Raw genomic sequence first — 20,135 nt, 5'->3', positions numbered from 1 at the left:
TAATATGTATACAGAAATGAAAGAAAAACATGTATACCTATATATACATATTAACGACGTAATTATTTAGTCAAAGAATGATTATAAATATATTTCTGGAGCATATTTTTCGCATAGAGATTGTTGCATGGGCAACGTATTAATACCATGTCGTGCAGCAGGAACGAAGCACAAGTTATTAATTCAGTATTGAATAAATAAAAATTACTTGGTTGCTTTCTGTAAGATATAACGATACTCGATACTTTTCGAAAATTGAATTTTATTAAATCAAAGTAACTTGAAGAAGCCGATTTCATGGCAGATTTTTACGTAATTACCATAATACGATGGAATTTACATTCAATTATTTGAACATACAGAGTAGACAATATTGATCATTCAATAAATATATCTATGGTGTAGTACAAACAGAGCACAGGTTTGTTTTATTATCCGCGAATTTGGATTTTTTTTTTTTTAATTCGATCGGATAGTTGTTGTTGTTTTTTTTTTTTTCTCTCTTAATTTTCACTGAGATAAAATTAAGTTGTGAGATATCTCTTTTATTCTTGTGTTCGTAGTTCTTTCATGTAACGATTTCATGTGTTTTATTTTTTATAGATAACACATACATGAACATTGCGTTATTTGTGGATATTATAATTCAGATTTTGTTCTATATCACATAGAATCTTTGAGCTCTAAATATACCTAGCATGCATATCAATAATATTTTGGATCATAATAATTATACCGTTATACCTATGTAATGTATATTATTTAATAATTACGATATATCTAATTAATTTTAGTTTACGTTGAAGATCTAAACATTAAAAATATCTGATATTTTCCTAGCTCTTTCGTAAATCGACTAGGTATTGTATTCTGTATTTATTTTCACAGTAGACGGTCTTCTATAAATTTTCCTCGACACACGCTTATCGATACTCGTATAATACATTGAAATTAAGTTGGTAATGTACCAACGTATGCCTTTGTAATAAGCCTCAAACTTTTCAATATAACAGGGAACAATCGCGGAAATGTACACATCATCAAAGTTTTGTTAGTTTGATTTTTGAAAATCGCGAATCGCGCAACAGTGCACGTAGTAAAAAAATTCAATAATAATCTTCGCTCTTTTCTTTCGTACTTGTTCTATTTCGCGTAAATTTTTCATTTTGCCAAATCGTGAAAATACCTCGGTAACGGACGATATGGCAATTGCATGTATGTCATATATTCACGCACCGTTATAATAAGCTTGTATTAATTGTGAAATCAACATTCTGTGATTCAAATATCATATTACGCACTTATTTCATAGCTAAGGATTTCGTTCACTCGTCTTACAACATATTCTCTGTTTTGACAAGTAGGTTTTTCAACAAATTACACAATACGTTTTTATAGCATTAGTATAACGCGATTATGTAAGTTTTAAACATTAACGAATCAGTCATTTCAACAAGGACATGTATGCCATTTTAAAGTATTCGACATTTTTTCAACATCGTTAGCTAACGTCGCAAATATTGTTATACACAACGTGTAACAATGAAGATGCAAAAAGAATGAAATTGACACTTATTGCGCTACATGTAGAAGTTACAAGAAGTATTTACCAGATGCGGAAATTGGCGAATGCCAATGACTCGATTCAATGATCTGTCATTTTCGAATGTAACTTATTTCATTATATTGTATTACAATTAAATGTGCTTTTTGCAATGGTGAAATTGCTAATTATGTGCGAAAAGTCGAGGCTGAGTTAGAGTCCATAAATGGGTGTGTCTTTGCAAGAATAAATAATTGTATTTATGCGACGTTGCTCACGTTTTTACATGTCCTTGTTAGATCACTCATTCTGCGATACATCTAGATGTTTGTAATCGATGAATGAAAGGAATTATGATAGATTTGCAAAGAAAATAATCAAATGTACGAAACTGCATTGCGCGGATTTGCTTTTACGAAGTCCTAGACCCGCTGGGACTGAATTAAGTGTTACAGCAACCTGCGCTGTTTCGACGAATATAGGTAATATCATGTTACATCATGTACGTGTACACTTTTATAGCGTGTTTACATTTATACAATATATGAATATGTATATACCCCATGTTGATATAAATCTATGGGAGAAAAAATATGCTGATAGTACAAAAAATATATATAGCTTTATAGAAAAATAGAATTAACGCAATAATGCACGCTGCAGTGTTTAATTGGTAGAAATGTAAGAAAAAACAATGAAAAACAGAAGTGGACGAGATTTCTCGTTTCACAAATCTTCGCTGAAGCTACACAATGGTTCACTGATCTCTTAAAAGCGGATTATTCAATTAACGCGAATTTTGTGTCACAGTATGTAATAATAATATTGGTTATTCCAATCTATATACTTTCAGTGTTTGAAATTTATCAATCGCAATTTGTTTGTCAACATTTCTGCTGTGCCGTACAACAGTTTCTATAATTCCATACACACGATAATTCTTCGCAACTTGATGGCCGATAAATAAAAAAAATAGAATAAAAATAAAAAAAAAAAAATCAATTTATGGAAACAAATTCAAGTAGTACGTGAATTTGCAAACATATTACAGGTAGATATATAATCGCGTTTTATAGGACGGTGATCACTTTGCGAAGGAACGATATATTTCGAATAAAGTTTAAAAAATAGTACTTGAGAAATTTTCTCTCTTATACGCAACATCCACGCAACACAGATCGAGTATTTACACACTGACACACGTATGTATAAATATACGTATTGTACGCATAGAATACATACGGATGTGCGTGGTTTTGAGGGTGATGTTACATCTACTCATGGTAAAACGATGGCATTATTACTACTATCATTATTGTTGTAATCATTTTATTAGTATTATTATTATTATTTTTGTTGTTGTTTTTGTTGTTGTTGTTGTTGTTGTTGTTATCATTAATAATATTATTATTATCATTATCATTATCTTTAGACCACTATGCGCTACTCGATCAAAGATACTCTTTTCGAACCTTTTCAGTCTTCATACAAATCGGGACCTTTTAAAAATAACTAGTTTAATTTTTATCTTTATAATATACATTTAATACACCATTCACACAAAATACTTGCACTATCTGTAAATTGGAGTGATACAAGGGTATAGACATCGTAAGATATTTTATGCAGTCGAAATCTGTGGCTTGTACTTGATTAGAAAGTAAACGTTGAGAAAGAAGTAAGTCGCACTTGTTCGCATGGCGATAAAGACTGTAGTTGTCACTTCAGCGCTTGATATCAAAGCTATAAAAAGTGAACCGAAAATCGAATGTTTCCACTTGGTAAAAATGTTCAATTTTTTATTCGTGGACTGAACGCTTAAAAATAAGTTGGGCACATCTCGATCCCTTGATATTTGAAATAAATCTTCATCGTGTTTGCCAAAAGAGACTTACGTAGAATGCAAATTTTTTTTCTTCATTTTTTATCGGTATACGAAAGTCGGGTAAGGATAAAATTTTTACACATGTGGCAGTATTTTTATGGAATATATAATTATTAGATGCGTAGCCTGTATGTGAATGATCGCCCTTGCAAAACGACAAGTACATAATTTTGGAATGTTATTTTCGTGCTTGTTATGTTTATTTGTATATTTTCGTTCCTTCGTAATATTTATAAATGTCGTTGGATAGCGCGAGTGCGAATAACACATCGGTAAATGCAAGAAATATATCTGATCAATGAGTAAAAATTATATCCGGACAGCAATTATTTGGTATGAATTATTTCTCATACACATTTTTCATCAGTTTATAAAAATTATTAACGCGTCTACCGCATTGACTTCTTTCAAATATTCTATTCCCTTAATAACGCAGTATATGCTTAGTTTTCATTTCCTGTTCCTGTGTAACGTTTACTCAGCGCAGTGCTCCCAAAACCATTCACACCCTACAGACAAATCTTGACTCGTCACTGGCCACATATTATTCTCGAAAGTGAGTCTGATCACAGAGTGTCACAGTCTCACAAACCATTGACAGCATAGCATAGCTCAGTGAAAAGTTACCTCTTGTGTATTGGTATATGTTGTTGTTGTTGTTGTTTTTTTTTTTGTTATCAGTGGAAGAATGTCGTTCATAGTCGTCATTATCGCGGACTCACAGCTGTCATGCGGATCGAGCTGGTGTCTGGTTACGCTTCTCCGAACAGGGTGGAACATTCGCGTGTAATAGATAAGTAAAGTGGTGACAGTGTTGCATTCGAAATGATACAAGTACAATATTATATGTATCTAACCGTCTAGGTGAGTGACGTGCGGAAGTGACGTTGGTGGTGAAGTTTCCCTCGGTGTGACTGACGGAGCTCTACTGCTGCTCGGAGTTGTTGAGGGAGGAATCAAGGAAACCACTTCGGGACTTGAGGACTGTCCGTTATCTTCGTACACTCTTTCCTATATTGACAAGACAATGAATTATTGATTTTTTTTTTCCACTATTTTCTTTTCGTTTCCCCTGAGGCTGCGTATATATATTATTTTATTTAATTTCTTTCTTCGATTTTTCTTTTTTCTTTCGTATTTATCGTAGGAAAATTTTCCTCGTCTCTTGTGTAACATTGTTACACTATCCATCCGAGTTTACCAGCGTGCAGAAATGCCCAATCAGATACTGTACATTGCAGAATTAATCGCTCATTGTCGGCATTTATTTGTTATTATTAAATACTAGTATTATTATTACAATTTTCATTTTATTCATTACTCGTGCTTTCACAGTCAGTTGCGAAATATCGAGTATTACACCATTGTGGTTGAAAACTTTTTTAAGACGAAACGGAACTTTCATTCTTTTCCTAAATGCGCCCAGAGTTTATACGTTCCTTCAATCTTTTCACCAGCTACTTCTAACAATTAAGTTCCTCGCTTTTTTTCTTCTTCGTAATTTTATGCCTTATGGCAAAATTTTCCGATTCGTCGGAACGACAAATAACCATTACAATGAAGAGTTTCTATAGCGTGCCTCTATAATATTTATATTGAACATACTTTACTATCTTAAAAATTCTATTCAACCTTTTTAACAAAAATATTTCAATATGCAATTAATAATTTTACAATTTTAGAGGTACGGTGGTCTGAGCTTCAGCTTTCATTGGATAATACAGAGTTGATGATAACGAGGCTCCCTTCAAGATATTGTCATAATCTTTAGATCACATTTTATGCGCAACTAACTGTTCGACAAAGACAAGGGTTGAGTCTTTAAGTTCAAAAATCCGAAGAGTAAAACGATCAAGTTCAAGTATGCTATTAGTTTCACATGTCATCGCTCCGATAATTTTCGACCTATATCGGCACTAAGAAACGGAAGTAAAATAGTGAACAGTAGTGGGTATGAACAATATCGGGACGATTCATGGGGCGGATACATGTAGATCATTTCGACCAAAGGACGCGACGCGACGCGTAGCTTATCAAGTAAAGACGGTGGAAATAGAATTGCGATGTTCAATTTTTTGCATCTACCTAACATAGAAGGTTGCGCATAAAATACTACGTTGCAGATAGCTTAGGCGCTAGGTGGTTTCTGTTTCATTCATTTGTATAAAGTGAAGTGGCAAATGTTGCAGTTTGATTGGGCATTCAACTTTGGATGTGTTAGCTTTCTATTAAGTGATTATATATCATTCGATCGATCAATCAATAATTCAATGTTTTAGTGGGGAAAGAAACATAGAGCATTTTAGGTGTTAAATATCTACATAAGCATAGCAACGTGCCAAGGGAATTTTTCAACGAAGAAGGATCTACAGACCAGGTCCTCTTTCACCATACTCAATATACCGACGTCACCGGCAAGGTAATTATTTTTCGTTGTAAATCCTTCTGTCAAGCATTCAGCACGTTGGAAAATTTATTAACATGCTCGAATTGCAATAAGTACTAATTATACCTGCGACTTGTCGTACTTCAATCTTTTCCAGATGAACGACTTTTTATCTTGCTGCGAATTGCTCGGGCCTACGTCGCCGCTTGAAGCGTTGTAGTTGGGGTTGGAAAAAGTGAGGACACTTCTTCCGGTGTACAAGTATTTTTTCTGTTTGGTCTTGCGTTGGCACAGAAGATGGATGATGGCGATTAAAATGACGATTATCATAACGACCATCACGACTATCGTGATTACCACCGTTTTCAATGTGAAATTTGTATTACTAGGGGAAAGTTTTGGGAATCTGCCGGTGATATCGTGATGCGGCTTCCGAGGTACAAGAGTTGGGACAGACGACATGGTTGGCTCATCATCGTCTTCCTCCGGGGGATCGTTTTCTGTCCCTGGTTTTCTTATCGGGACTTCTCTGCTCGGTACTGCAAGAAGTATCCACGTGTCAGCCACTTCAGCCGATAGCGGAACCACAAAAGTTCGAGAGCACTACGATGACATTAATATTTCAACTACTTACCCGTCGAGCAGGGTTTGGAATCCTTAACGTCCGGACAAGCGCAGACGTAGTTCTTCCGCGTAAAGAAGCACAAATGACTACAGCCGCCGTTTTCCACGGCACAAGGAGTCCACCCGGTTTGCCTTGCGGCCGAGACGACTTTGATCTCCATTACTCCGTCCAGCGCAGTTCGAATCTCAATTCGATTTTTTCCAGTGGTCTTGTCAGCTCGTTCCACTGCCTTCTTGTACCAATCCGTCCAGTAGATGTGATCCCCGTACTGCGAAAATAAAATTAGAACGTTATCACATCGGACCACGATCGCCGCAACGGATGAAGCTTGAAGGACGTAGGTACTCGGAGGTGAAATTTTTGTATACTCACTTGCGTCAAGCCGAAAGGATGAGTTGCTTCCGGGACCAGCTGCACTCTGTATTGTCCGTGTAAATCGGACGTCTCGATTCGGTCCTTCAACGCATCGGCCCAGTACAACTTTTTCTTTTCGTAATCAAGAGCCAAGCCATTTGGAAAGCCCAAGTCCGAAGAGATGATCACTTTTCTACTCGAACCGTCCAGGTAAGACCTTTCAATTTTGGGATGTTCACCCCATTCGGTCCAGTACATGTATCCCTTTGCCGGGAACAAGGTAAGCGCTCTTGGGTCGTCTAGCTGTTCCAGGACTCTTTTACGACTGCTGCCATCCAGCCTGGCAACTTCGATCACTTTCCTGGTGGTGTCAGCCCAGTAAAGATTGTTAGCGACCCAGTCAACGGCCAGGCCCGACGGCGTTGTGAGATTCGAGTTTATGATTACCCGAGTGTCGGATAAATTTTGGATGTTGATACTCCTGTAACGAGGGAAATCGAAACTAGATGTAGAGGAAGCGAAAGATGCCGACGTTGGCGAGAGGTAATTAAAATTCTACCTAATTATGTCCAAGTTTACGTCGCAGTAAATTATAATTTGTTTTTCCCAGTGAAAATCTACTGAGATTGCATTGTGGATGTCACTGATTGGTAAAGTCACGTCCCACATCTCTGGCGTGTCGAATGACACTCTGGCGAGCGTTTCCCTCGTTGCGAACAGTATGAAGTTTGTGGGGGTCAATTTGCACGTCTTTTTATCCTCGTTCAAAAGGATTCCAGTCGGACAAGCGCACGAGTAACCTTTCGGGTTGCGAAGGCACAAATGTGAGCATCCGCCATTATTCTTCTCGCACACGTTCTCAGCGATGTAAAGATCCTCGCTCTGCGAATTAATTCTGATTGTGAGTATCAGTAGCTATTTTCGAACTCGCTTCTAACTCTCCAAATATTTTACTTGTGTATAAAACTTACGCTGACTGACCGAATATCCATGATTCCCTCTATTTTGGACAATATTACCGTTTTGTTAGATCCCGTCGTTCTATTCGCACGGTGTAAGGATTTCGTGTGCCAGTCGCTCCAGTAAACGAAGTCCTTGGTCAGTGTCAACCCGTAAGGGTGACGAACATCGTGGATAAGAACCTTTCTATTTGAACCATCAAGCTTGGCGCTTTCAATCACGCTTCTCTTAGCGTCATTCCAGTACAATTTATTCCCAATTAGGTCAACGGCCAAACCGTTCGGCCAGATAAGGTCGTCGGCTATTAAAGTCATTCTCTGTTCGCCGTCCATATTAGCTCGTTCTATACGGGCGTTGTGACCCCAGTCAGACCAGAAAAGAAGCCCAGCTGGATAGTACAGAGCGATAGCTCGAGGTTTTTCTAGTCCTGAGCAAATCAGAACCTTTCTGTTTATACCATCGAGCTCAGCAACTTCGATGCTGTTTAGTCCAGCGTCTGTCCAGTATATCTGTAACAGGATCATGAAGGAGAATCAAATTACGTTAGCGCGCGCGTTAAGTGATCACAAACCTTTTGACCTATGTAATCTACGACCAAACTGTCGGCGTTCTCGATTCCGTTGTTGATTATCGTTTCTACAGTTCTTCCGTCAAAACTTGCTTTCCTGATGAGATCATCGGCAGTATCGGTCCAATACAGATCGCCGGTTCGTCTATCGACATCCACTCCAATTGCATTTTTTAGGTTCGCTATTGGCAGTACTATGTCCACGGTGTAGTTGACGTCGAAAGATATTATTCTGATGTCTTCTCTGTGAGCGAATACTAGGAATTCACTCGGCATATCAGGACATGTCTCTCCATTCGACTGCAATGAAATAGAAAGTGGCATTCTCGATTACCATTGTTTGCACATGGTGTAGGATGTCCTCGAACCAAATGATGCTTGTATTACCTCTAAAACCAGACCAGTTGGACACGCGCATTTATAGAATCGCGGAGCGGGTGCCAACAGACACAAATGCGAACAATTGCCGTTGTTCTTATTGCAAGGTGTGTTGATAGTCTTTCGATGACGGTGAAATACCCTGACGTCCATGAGACCGGATATTCCTGATCTAACCACGCTCCGATTAGAACCGTCGTTTTTATCTGCTTGATGAATACTCTGCGTGTCCCAGTCGGTCCAAAATATTTTATTTTTGAAAATCACCAAACCAAAGGGATGCGGCAAGTCAGTGGCTAAAAACAAAAAAAAAACTCGAGTGTTAAATCGACAACTAAACGTACACTTTCATGTCCGACAAGCTGAAGTACTTATACTCACAGATTAGTACGGTTCGGCCTTTGCCATTCAGGTCAGAGTACTCGATTTTTTTGGTACCACCATCTGCCCAGTAGAGCCGGTTCTTTTCGAAGTCGATTGCCAATCCATTTGGCCATGTCAAGTTTTTGCTCACGAGAATCTTGCGATCACTGCCGTCCATCGCGGCCCTCTCTATTTTCTGTTCTTCGCCCCAATCGCTCCAGTACATATACCCGACTACAAGATTAATCGAATTTACAAAAAATTTAATCATAATAATTCCTGATTATTGCTGAGTTTTGAAAACTAACCAGTCGGGTCGACCACGATGTCCCTCGGTTTGTCAAGCCCCCTCCATACCAGTAGAGTTCTCATCGATCCATCTAAATTTGAACACTCAATTCTGTTCGTCCCAGCATCAGTCCAATATAACTTGTGCGTTATCCAATCCATAGCCAAACCAGCTGGAGATTCTGTAATAAAAACAGTAATATCAAGTTTCTAACAAACGCATAATATCGGTTGATACTTGGTTCGCCGCAAACCTAAGTTATAACTGATGATGACACTCTGATTAGTGCCGTTTAAGTACGCCCGGCTTATCGTGTCCGTCTCAACGTCTGTCCAGTATATAGTATCTTCATTACTGTCCCACGTAAGTGCGACAGCGCTTTCAATATGATCGACGGGAATAACAGTGTCGAATCCTCTTGCGGCCTGATCGACTGGCCGTAATCTGAGATCCTTCTTCCTTGCAAATATCAGAAGATTGTCGGGAGTAGAGGCGCAGTTCTTGCCATCTCGTTTAATCTTCAACCCCACAGGACAGACGCAACTGTAACCGGTGCTATTTGGGAGACACATGTGTGAGCAGTTTCCATTGTTATCACCACACCGATTTTTATACTCAGGTTGACGTTGCGGATGATAGCTATGCACGTCCATCGGGAAGTGAAGACCTTCGGATTAGATAATCGAAGAGTAATTATTTTTCAAGTTCATTCGCTGTAAGACTATATCTACTTGCCAACGTGGTGCCAAACCTAGTCCTTGATAGAAAATAACCCACCGGAATGAATAGTTTTGAATCCAGCACCGTTTCCCTTATTCGCAGAGGATATGCTCTTGAAGTGCCAGTCAGTCCAGTAGACATAGTCTTCGAATATGGTGATACCAAAGGGATGGTTAACTCCCTTCCTTATGACCTTCTTCCTATCCGTCCCATCAAGGTGAGCAGATTCGATAATATGATGCTTTGCGTCTGCCCAAAATAAGCGATCGGACGTGTAATCTATTGCTAGACCATTTGGCCAGGATATCGACTCCGTAACAAGAACGACCCTGCCTGAACCGTCCATGTCTGCACGTTCGATCTTTGGATTTGGACCTAAATTTTTGTCAAACAATGAGACTGAGGGACACGATCATTCGTTGCTTTTAGTCTTACCCCAATCCGTCCAGTAAACGTATCCGTAGTTTGGATGAACAACTATGGCCCGTGGCTTGTCGAGGTCACTAGATATCAGGACGTGCCGCATTGTTGTATCTAAAGTTATTACTTCCACCCTACGTGTTCCAGAGTCAGTCCAGAACAGAAGATTGTGAATCCAGTCGACAGCAACACCGGTTGGACTTTCCAGGCCCCATCGAATAACGTCTGCGAAAATGATTTGGTGGAATTTCGTTGAAAAATTGTTCGACATTTCATCAATTATCTTACCTTCGGCACCGGTTCCGTTTACATACGCCTTCCGTATGACATCCATGGATAGATCGGACCAGTAAACAGTGCTTCGTTTATAATGAAAGTCCAAAGCAATGGCATTGTGCAACCCCTTCAGGATAGCTGTGTACTTGGAATTGCTGAGACTAACCTATTTCGCAAAAATGAGAACTTATTAAGTGGGTGCCCCTTTGCTGATGTCGGATTTCGGATACGAGACGACACTAACCTGTCTTATATCAACCCGGTTCGCAAAAAGGAGTGTAGGATTTGCCCCTAAGGCCTTGCAGGTTCTGAGGTCAGGTCGGAGGACGTAACCGGCCATACAGCTGCAGACGAATGAGCCTACGGTATTGTTGCAAGTTTGACTACAGACTGGATCCTGAAATACGCGTAACATCAAGTCAAGTTACAAAAGATGGACTGAGCCGAGTTCATGAATATTTGCAAAGAAAAGGATCAGCGTAACAAAGACACACTTGTTCGAATACACATTCGTTGATATCTTCGCATGTCGCATTGTCTTTCCCCAGCTTGTACCCAGGCTGGCAAGCGCAGGCTGGCTTGTTATCTATCGTCAAGATGCATTGCTGCGTGCACTTGTCCGTCGCAGTGCAGTTGCGTTTCTTTGGACAGTTGAGTTCATCTGTAAAGCAAAATAACACCATGCACTCTACCTTGCGTCATTTCCAACAATGTAGAAGAAAATCTGACGACGATAACAATCTACGAACCATCACCATCGGGACAGTCGGCTGTACCATCGCAGACGTGTTTTATAGCGATGCAATATCGGTGATAGTGATGCGTCGCTGATGGTTGGGGCGAGTTAGTAGCAGCAACTGATGTATCGTTGATTACTCGAGGCGGGTTGCACAAGTACTGGGTCGCCTCACAAGTCACTGCGCATCCTTGTTCATCTTCACCATTAGGGCAGTCAGGAACGCCGTCGCATACCCACAATCGCTGAAAACATTGTGACAATGTTGCAGGTGAGAACACCATACGAAACTCTGAGGTAAGAAATCGTTGTGCGAATGCAAAATCTAGCAATTGAAAGGTTCCAATAACGATAATAATTTTTTTTATTTTTTTACCGGGACACAGGTGCCGGTGGAGCATGTGAACTCGTTGTGAGGTGAACATCCCTGAGGTGTCGGGTGGTTGCACATTTCCTCATCCTCACCACCGTCACAGTCTTTGTTTCCGTCACATACGCATTTGTTGCTGATGCACTTGCCCCCAGAGCATCTGCAGAAACAATGGTGTTCAACAAAAGAGAAAGAGCGAACAAAACGCTGACGTGAACGCGTGGCAGAAGACCCTCGTATAGTTGATTACACTCAGTTCTGTTCCCTATCCGGACAAAGAGTACTCTCGCAAGCATGCACAGATGGGATTTTTTGCCAATATTTCGGCTCGCCAACCACGCGGCTCGGCCCCACAGCATGATTATTAACGCACCGAGGGCCCTGTTCAATCAGGAAAATTCGAATGAAAGAACACCCTTGTCTGGACCATGTTCTTCTATATGAAATAATCGTGCTATTTGTCTTTTTCAGATTGTGTTACCATCTTTGAGAGAAAAGTAGAGTAACACGGATGCTTGGAGCTAATTGGGCTTCTCGTGAAATGCCTAATTAGAGTTTCGACGAATGCTTTGTATATTCTACAAACTTGCAGAAGCTTTCTATAGATTTGGAGCAAGCTGCAGTGTCTACGCTAAATGGCGACGGGCAGAAAATCAAAAAGTGAGATATCGCACTGACCGAAATTCATTATCGTTGCAGCTGGTTGTCAATGATCCAGGACAATCCTTCTCGTCACTTCCATCACCGCAGTCGTCATCACCGTCACAGCGATACTCGTGTCGCACACATTTTGGATAAGCGCACTGGAATTCATTGCTGCCACAACTAACTCCGGTTTTTTCTACGGCGTGGAAACAATCGATCAACTTCATTGTTATATATGCCTTGGTTAAATTTGAATGCATCACACGTTTAATTGTTTTTCTGTATCGTTTGATTTCCGCCTTTGCAGGACCATCTTCTCTACCTTGATTAGAGATAGAACGGAATAGTGCTATCTAAATATTTACGAACTCACCGCAGTTCACCTCGTCGGAACCATCGCTACAGTCTGGTTCTTGGTCGCAATGCCAATTCAAAGTGATGCAGCTTCCATCCTGACACTTGAACTCATACTGTGTGCATTCCCTGTAATTAGTTATCCTTGAATAATGCGGCCAATTGGAAATGCAGATACTTGAATAGAACATCGAGTGAATTATTTGGAAATAAGCCAAATATTCAGCAGTCACCTGTTGTGCTACGTTTGTGAGTGTGACTAACGTAGGTATAATACGTATCTATTATTATTAATTTTTTCATTAGGTCCAAAGATTCCCTGAAATCTCGTTGACTCAAGCTCAGGATGGGTATTGGGTAGAATTTATTTCAGGGTAGTATTTCCAACCCTAATTCATTACGACACCCCATATGAGAGCAGCAGTACAGAAGCTCGGATTGCAGTAGGGTCATGGTGGAGTTCTCCTAAACGCTTTATCGCCCCTTACGACCTAGCCCAACCCGATTTCCACCATTCCCAGCATGGATTTAGATTCCTAGTAGCTCCAACCCTCCCGCAACTTGTTTTATGGACTTTCCCGAGCATTATTTCATCTGCTATACTTTGAACAAACAAAGCCTGGAATTTTTGCCAAAAAAAAAAATTAACAATCAAAAATCAAAATCATTCCCCTGTTGAATAATTGACTTGGAAATTTAAACATCGTGACGCAGTCGTAAAAAAACCTATCAAAGTTCAAAGATCGAATGTTTCTGCGTGATAGGAGTAATTGTGGAGCATGAAACGATTGACTGAAGAAAGTGCACAGTGCACGGAATCCAAAGCTACGCAGACGTCCAATCGAACGACGTGATAGTTGCTTTCAGGGTTCAGGGACACCTCCAATTAGAATGAGCGCCATAAATAAATCAAGCAAAAGAAGGTATAAAGAAGGAAATTGTCTGTACGCATAAGTGTACGGTGTGTACATCGTGAACGCGAGACGGATGATCGTGGGCGTCTATATGGCTGGATTGCGCGTGCCTGAAATTCAGGGAGTCAAAAACACAAGCGTTTGGGAAAGATGGTGGTGGCTCCGGTACGGCGGTCGATACTACAGCACATCACTGTCGTTGCCGGGCAACGCAGCCGACTCCACGCCTTGGACCACTATAACGTATAAGGGGGCCAAACCGGGTGACATTCAAAGACACGTACATGCACGTGCAGGTATATAGGTAGGTACACATAGTCATTCCCCCCGAGTTATTCTAGGCATGTTTTAGCGAACATGTTAGTTTTCAGAAGTATCCGAAACATCAGGATGTCATCGTTCGGGCTCATGCAAAATTGACATCGCTACCGGAGGATCGGCTTCTACCCTTGACGTCGTTAATATTTCACAGCAAGCATTGATTGGATGTAGTGACTCATTTGTTCACCGTATTGAGACCACATGAAAGGCAAGTATGGAAATGTGAATTATTCGGTGCGTTTGCCAACAGTTTGCCAAATGTCGTTTATTTTGGCTAATAGTTGTGGATTCTAACGCTTAAAATTTTGAATAGTCGAACGAAAGAAAATCACAAGACAGTTGGCGACCTCATTGGTACTCTTATGTGATTAAATACGGTCCAGATTACGTAATGAGTTGATCAACGTCGATTGGTTCACTATTTTCCTTTAGGGACGTTACACATGTGTACGGTGTAAAATGAAATAGTAAACGAAGGGAAGAATTGAAGAGAGTGATGCACCTGTATCCGCGCAGTCAATCTCGCAAAGCGGGTAACGGAGGAAGTCGATACGACAGCAAAAGCAAGGTGGGTCTAGCTTGGTCTGTGCCGCAGGGAGATTAAAGGGCCTTAGAATTAGTGCGATACACACGTTATTTCGTCGGCTTCGGAGAGTGGGTGTCCTTCTTCGGCAAAGAGTATTAAAGGGGGAGAAGACGAGGGAGTGACGATAATCCAATATCTAGGACGAAGGACACCAGTTTTCCAATATTGTCCTGCGAGCGCGTATATCTATGATTTAGCGTTTGACCATGTGTCACATCAAGTCCGGATCGAAATTTTGTGACGTTTCAGCGCAGAGGTAAAACCTCAAAATGTCAAACGTTGGGAAACAAAAAAATTTACACTACATAGAACTAGAATTCATTCAGCAAATGATTTTATAATCCACTACGAAGCGATGTTACCGAAAAATTCTCGTACTGTGAACACATGTCGAACATCGATGAAACTTCGAATGTAAATATTTCGGATAAACCCAACACTGCCGGGCACTTGAAACTAGGCTATAGGGGTGGTGTTCGAGGATGCACAATGGGTATCTACAGCGTTTCTATCTAGGATAGAGCGAGTTCTTGATCAGTCAAGAGTTGGATTAGGTACATCTTGGAAACGTGATACATGCACTAGCATTAAAATAAAGCTTAACTTACACTTTTTTCGTGCAGTTAACTTCGTCAGAAAAATCCTTGCAGTCATTCTCGCCATCGCAAAGCCAAGCTCGCTGGACGCAGAGACCATTTTTGCACTCGAATTGGTCCTCAGTGCAATTTTGAGATGTTCCTTGAAGACAACGGAGACAATAATTAGAGAATGAAAAGCGGTGTTTTAATTGTTCGGGCCGACAATATTGCCAGAGACTTACCGCAGTGGCTTTCATCGGAGAAATCACCGCAGTCGTCGTCACCGTCACAAAGCCAATCTTTGGAAATACACTTCCCAGACAATGGACAACGAATTTTTGTTTCACCGACGCATTCCGCGTTTCCTCCATATCCCGACCCGTTGTCACAATCCAGTTCGTCTTGGAAGTCCTCGCAGTCTATCTGTTGTGCGAGAGACAAGCGTTGGGTAGCAGAGAGTCCGGTGAACTACAATTTTCGCGAAAACGACAATATCCTACCTCTCCGTCGCAACGACTCCTCAACGGGATGCAAGTGCATGACTGCAAGCAAAGGAACTCGCTTCTTTTGCACTGCCATCCGCAGGGCAGTAGGTACTCTCCGGTAAGATCGCTTTCGTCCTCCAATTCGTGGATCAGAGTGCGTCCGCCGACTCCAAAATGTCCTTCGATGTTGGGATTTGCTCCTATTCCGTGACCGCGTTGGAGTCCGTTATGCACGCGCGTGCGATCCGGGTTCACGTATGTTTCGTCCATGCCTGTTGGGTTCAAAGATGAAGATAGACGTTACAATTCAAAGGGTCAATGCCCAGCTGACGAATCCATGAGCTGGGCATACTTCACCTCGACCACCCATGCCCCCGTAAATGTCGCCGAAGCCGCCTCGTCCTCGGTCTGCGTCCATTCCTCGTCCGACACCTTGACGGCTTTGACCGTAGAGACCGTTGACCGGTGCGCCGTTTCTGACCTTCACGTCGCTAGAAGCCTCGTAGGTATCAGCATCGGGTTGAGAGACGGGCATCCTTGGCGGCCCGTGATACCCACCGGGAAGCTGGGGGTGCGATTTTTGGGAAACGTGGTTTCTGCCGCCGGGTACGTTGTATCCAAACCCACCGGGGCCCTCGTACAAATGTCCTGAAAACATCGTAAACGGTCCTCGCTAATCCTGCGACCGCGGACGTTGATCTGATCAACTCACCGTCGTAAAACGGTGACTCCGTCGTCCCCAGGACGATGGGCCCGCTTCCTGTCTGCCGCAAGCTGCCACTACCGAACATCTGTCGCGCTGCTCCTTTATTCGCTGGTGTGTCAGTCGTGACTTCGGAGCTCAGGACGGGTCCTACAGTGATTCGTAGCATGGATAACGATGATTCAGCCAATGCGAGATTAGAAATTGATTGATTTTAAGGGATAAAGTTCAACTTGTTCCGAATCCTTTGAATCTATCGCAATACACCTTGACCGCAAAAATGATCATGGTAAATGAAATGAGACAGGGTTCCGAGGAATGTCGGAGAGGAATAAAATCTCATCCCTCTAACGGTAAAAACATTAGCGTAATTGCATTCCTTGTCTCAGCGCATTCCTTGCTTTGTCACCAGCTTCATTCAAGCGGTCTCCAAGCAGTTTGTATAGCACGAGCTGGCAGGAATAGGGAGAAAATATTTTTCGAGGTGTCTAGAAGGGCGGTTTTTGATTTGACGACAAGTTTTTCGAGTTAATCTGTGAATTGTCATTAATTCGGTTGCTGGTCTATGAAACAGCTGGTCGGCAGGGATGGACGTCGCAAAAAATTACGGAAGTGAAAAATTGATTTCCTTAAAACGTAGTACGCAGGTAATACTTGGTCCAAATTACCTAATCACCAAAAAATGTTTACCTCTCACGTTTCAGCTAAGCATCTCACATTTATTATAAAACGGATCGAACTTCTGGAGGATTCAATTTGGATCAGAGATGTGTAGTTTGAGCTATAAGAAAACCTTACTCTCAGAAGCCCATGAATGGCTTGGTTCGGGGCGGGGGCGGATAGAACTTTCATTCAACTGAGAAACGCCTGCGCCTTCGCACCCTCTCCATCCTCTCGCCTGCCACCCTCCGCCTCCTTCTCCCGGTGGTCCTCCCGCACCAAATCGATATACAACGCAAACTCGCACCCCGCAGTGAACGCAGAAGAACGTAGCAACCGTCAAACGTGAAAATATGCCCGACGCTAAGAGCATTCCCAATCTACGGCACCCCAGAGTTCTGGACCAACGTAACGTCTCACTCGTTGAGTCACTATACTCAGAATGTATTTGGAGCAGACAGTAATTTGACTTCCCCGAATAGGCGTCCGACAATCATCGGTGTACACCGCACGCCTACAATCGAATAATCCTGGATTCGATGTCCAGAGCATGTCATCCCTAGGATAATTACCAATGTAGTCTTCTATCGATAGAAAGGATCAGTTAATCGATGATTGGTCAAAAAAATTTACCATTACTCGTGTCTTCGGAATGAGAAACGTGACGTCCTACCCTTAGAGAATTCGCGGACAAGGGGTTGTACGGGGGTTTTATTCAAGTATACAAATAGAATCCGTAATTACTTGGTGCTTATTCTGGATTTGCTCCATTACGAACGTCTCGAGGTTGACTGATGAACGGATCACGTCACATGTTACGCAAGCCAATCAAACCGTGAGACGAGGCTGAGTGACTATTGCCCTTTACCTAAGGGCTCTCCACCCCGCTTTTCCACCTCGTTAATTGATCGATAGTTCCATTCACTGATCCACCCCAAGTCTTTCGCCCCCGCATTTCCTATTTTTAACGCACACCTACCGGGCTGTATTCGAGTACCCATGGCACGTTACACAGCTTTATATGCTAAAAAATTCCCTCTCAATTCATTCAGGATAATTATTCAGTTATTCTCAAGGAGTTTTTCTATAATTAGGAATCGAACAGACTAATTTTGGCATGTCGTATTCGCAGGGAATAACTTTTTAGATAGACATATTGACATTGGTGTACGAAATTCTAAATTCTATAGATATACAAATTTCTTTTTTTTACCCATTCCCGAGCCGCCGAAGATTGAACAGATCAAAAGGAAAGCTTGAACGGTGGAGCCAGCTTGGCCACCTCGAATATTCCTCGCCGACATCCCGTTCTCCGATGGCTGTCCTTGGAAAAGCTTCGCTCGGCCTCACTCAACACCTTCGCACAGCTTTCTTGCGAATATTTTGTTTGCACCTAGTGAACGATCGATGACGAGCTCAACACCGTCCTAAACGGTGCATCTCATTCCGGGATACCCATTGATGATCTCTGATTGCTGTTCTTCATTTTATCCACGGTTAAAATCGTTCCACCTGAACGGTGTAACAGTTTAAGTTGTCAATGATTACTTATCGGTATGAAATATATTACAATTGAATTCGAGGCGATTTCACTATTATTTGCAGTGATAAAACTGGACAGGTGTATTGACTGAATTTAAATCGGAACATTTCACGCGATTATAAATACAAAATTATCTTGCTGGACAAAGTTGATATATTTTTTAGATTTTGCAGACCGAGAAGTCTCAACAGACAGAGAGCTATAATTTCATTTATATCCCGCGACGCAACTTATCGATTCTTTCGTGGGATCTGGTATAGACAACGACGGATATCTAAATAGTCAGAGATGAAGGATAGGCCAAAAAATATGACCAAATTAATTGGGAGCACGAAAATCCAACTACCCGCAATATTTTCAAAATATAATTCATCCCCGGCAGGTGAAGTACAACGGAGATGTATCGTTTCGAAAAAATTTCTACGGCACACTTGAAGAAGCTTAATATGCCTGTACTTTCTCACTGGAATTGAAATCACCACAGTGCCTTCCTTGGCGGTTCGTATGGTATTTCACTACGGACGTTTATAAATTTAATTTCGTTCACCTTTCAACTTTATACATTGTCGAAAACCCCCTTAGGGGCGTCTGTAGCACACCAAATACTGCGGAACGAACAGATTAACCCAAATCAGAAAAAAATCAGTGGCTCCAGTGAGTTGTTAACAATTGTTCAATCGCTCTCTTTTAAAATGAACTACATTTTAACCCGTTCCACTGCGTTTTCTCTACTCTGATTGACAGGTATATACGTTCACCGGGGTTGATATCGCTCTGGGTCTTTCTGGCTGCTGCGAGATCTGACGCTCGACTGAGAGATGCTGTCGACGGGGTTATCTGGACCACGACGCAGGCGCAGTGAAATCCACGGGGAGGCAAACAGCCACAATAAGAATTAAAGGTAAACAACGAGATAATGAGGTATACTCGGGAGTTGGTGGTGGTTATTTTTCGAGTACAACATCAGGGGCTATTTTTCAAATCGGATGGCATATCATCCTCGTGGAAAACGTCTTTCGGTTTATCGCTGATCTTTTAGTTTTGAAAATTTTTGTAACCTTGATCGAGATTTTCTCTCACCCTCGATGTACGAGCTTTCATGTAGACGTCTCTGTAGTATCTCGTGAAGTCAGCCCACGTTCTTCTCTTGTGATACGTACATCCCGGAAGTTCATTCTTTGTGTTACAAGCAATATGATGCCTTGTGTGATGTATGCATGTATTTGTCCGAGTGTGTCGTAGAGGTGTACGAATGAGCTGACGAATTAAAAGGTCAATCGTGACACGAGTGGTGTCAGAGTAACTACTTTTCTATCGTAACAACTATGCATATAGTGCGGATTTCTATGGCACCTTGAATTCATCTAAGTTAAATTCAATTCATGTATTCATTTTTTACTCCTCCACCCTCGGTCGTAGCTGCATTAGTTGCAACAGGATATAACATTTTTCTTGAATTAATGTAATCTTGTA

The 20,135-nt window shown here is 41.4% G+C and overlaps 1 protein-coding gene across 2 annotated transcripts; it reads right to left on the bottom strand.

Moving 5' to 3' along the window:
• Window positions 1–501: 501 nt before the first annotated feature.
• Window positions 502–19,392, bottom strand: LOC124308058 (low-density lipoprotein receptor-related protein 4). Of its 2 annotated transcripts, none has more exons than XM_046770382.1 (27): window positions 19,210–19,392; window positions 18,333–18,631; window positions 16,469–16,609; window positions 16,114–16,404; window positions 15,772–16,028; window positions 15,514–15,694; window positions 15,302–15,431; window positions 12,892–13,001; window positions 12,552–12,714; window positions 11,880–12,033; window positions 11,517–11,748; window positions 11,262–11,428; window positions 11,012–11,164; window positions 10,780–10,933; window positions 10,507–10,716; window positions 10,129–10,446; window positions 9,605–10,018; window positions 9,371–9,532; window positions 9,081–9,296; window positions 8,709–8,995; window positions 8,325–8,621; window positions 7,765–8,262; window positions 7,353–7,675; window positions 6,812–7,274; window positions 6,449–6,707; window positions 5,941–6,353; window positions 502–4,439 (listed from the first exon to the last, which is right to left on the bottom strand). In XM_046770382.1, exons 2-27 carry the CDS (start codon window positions 18,421–18,423, stop codon window positions 4,281–4,283), a joined length of 6,243 nt encoding a protein of 2,080 aa, XP_046626338.1. In that variant the 5' UTR covers window positions 18,424–18,631; window positions 19,210–19,392; the 3' UTR covers window positions 502–4,280. The 2 variants fall into 2 exon arrangements, with proteins under 2 accessions (XP_046626338.1, XP_046626339.1); XM_046770383.1 differs by having other exon boundaries at window positions 4,297–5,653.
• Window positions 19,393–20,135: the final 743 nt, after the last annotated feature.

Source organism: Neodiprion virginianus, chromosome 6 (assembly GCF_021901495.1).
Source record: "Neodiprion virginianus isolate iyNeoVirg1 chromosome 6, iyNeoVirg1.1, whole genome shotgun sequence".
Taxonomy (NCBI): Eukaryota; Metazoa; Arthropoda; class Insecta; order Hymenoptera; family Diprionidae; genus Neodiprion; species Neodiprion virginianus.
This window is presented reverse-complemented; position numbering and strand designations above follow the sequence as displayed.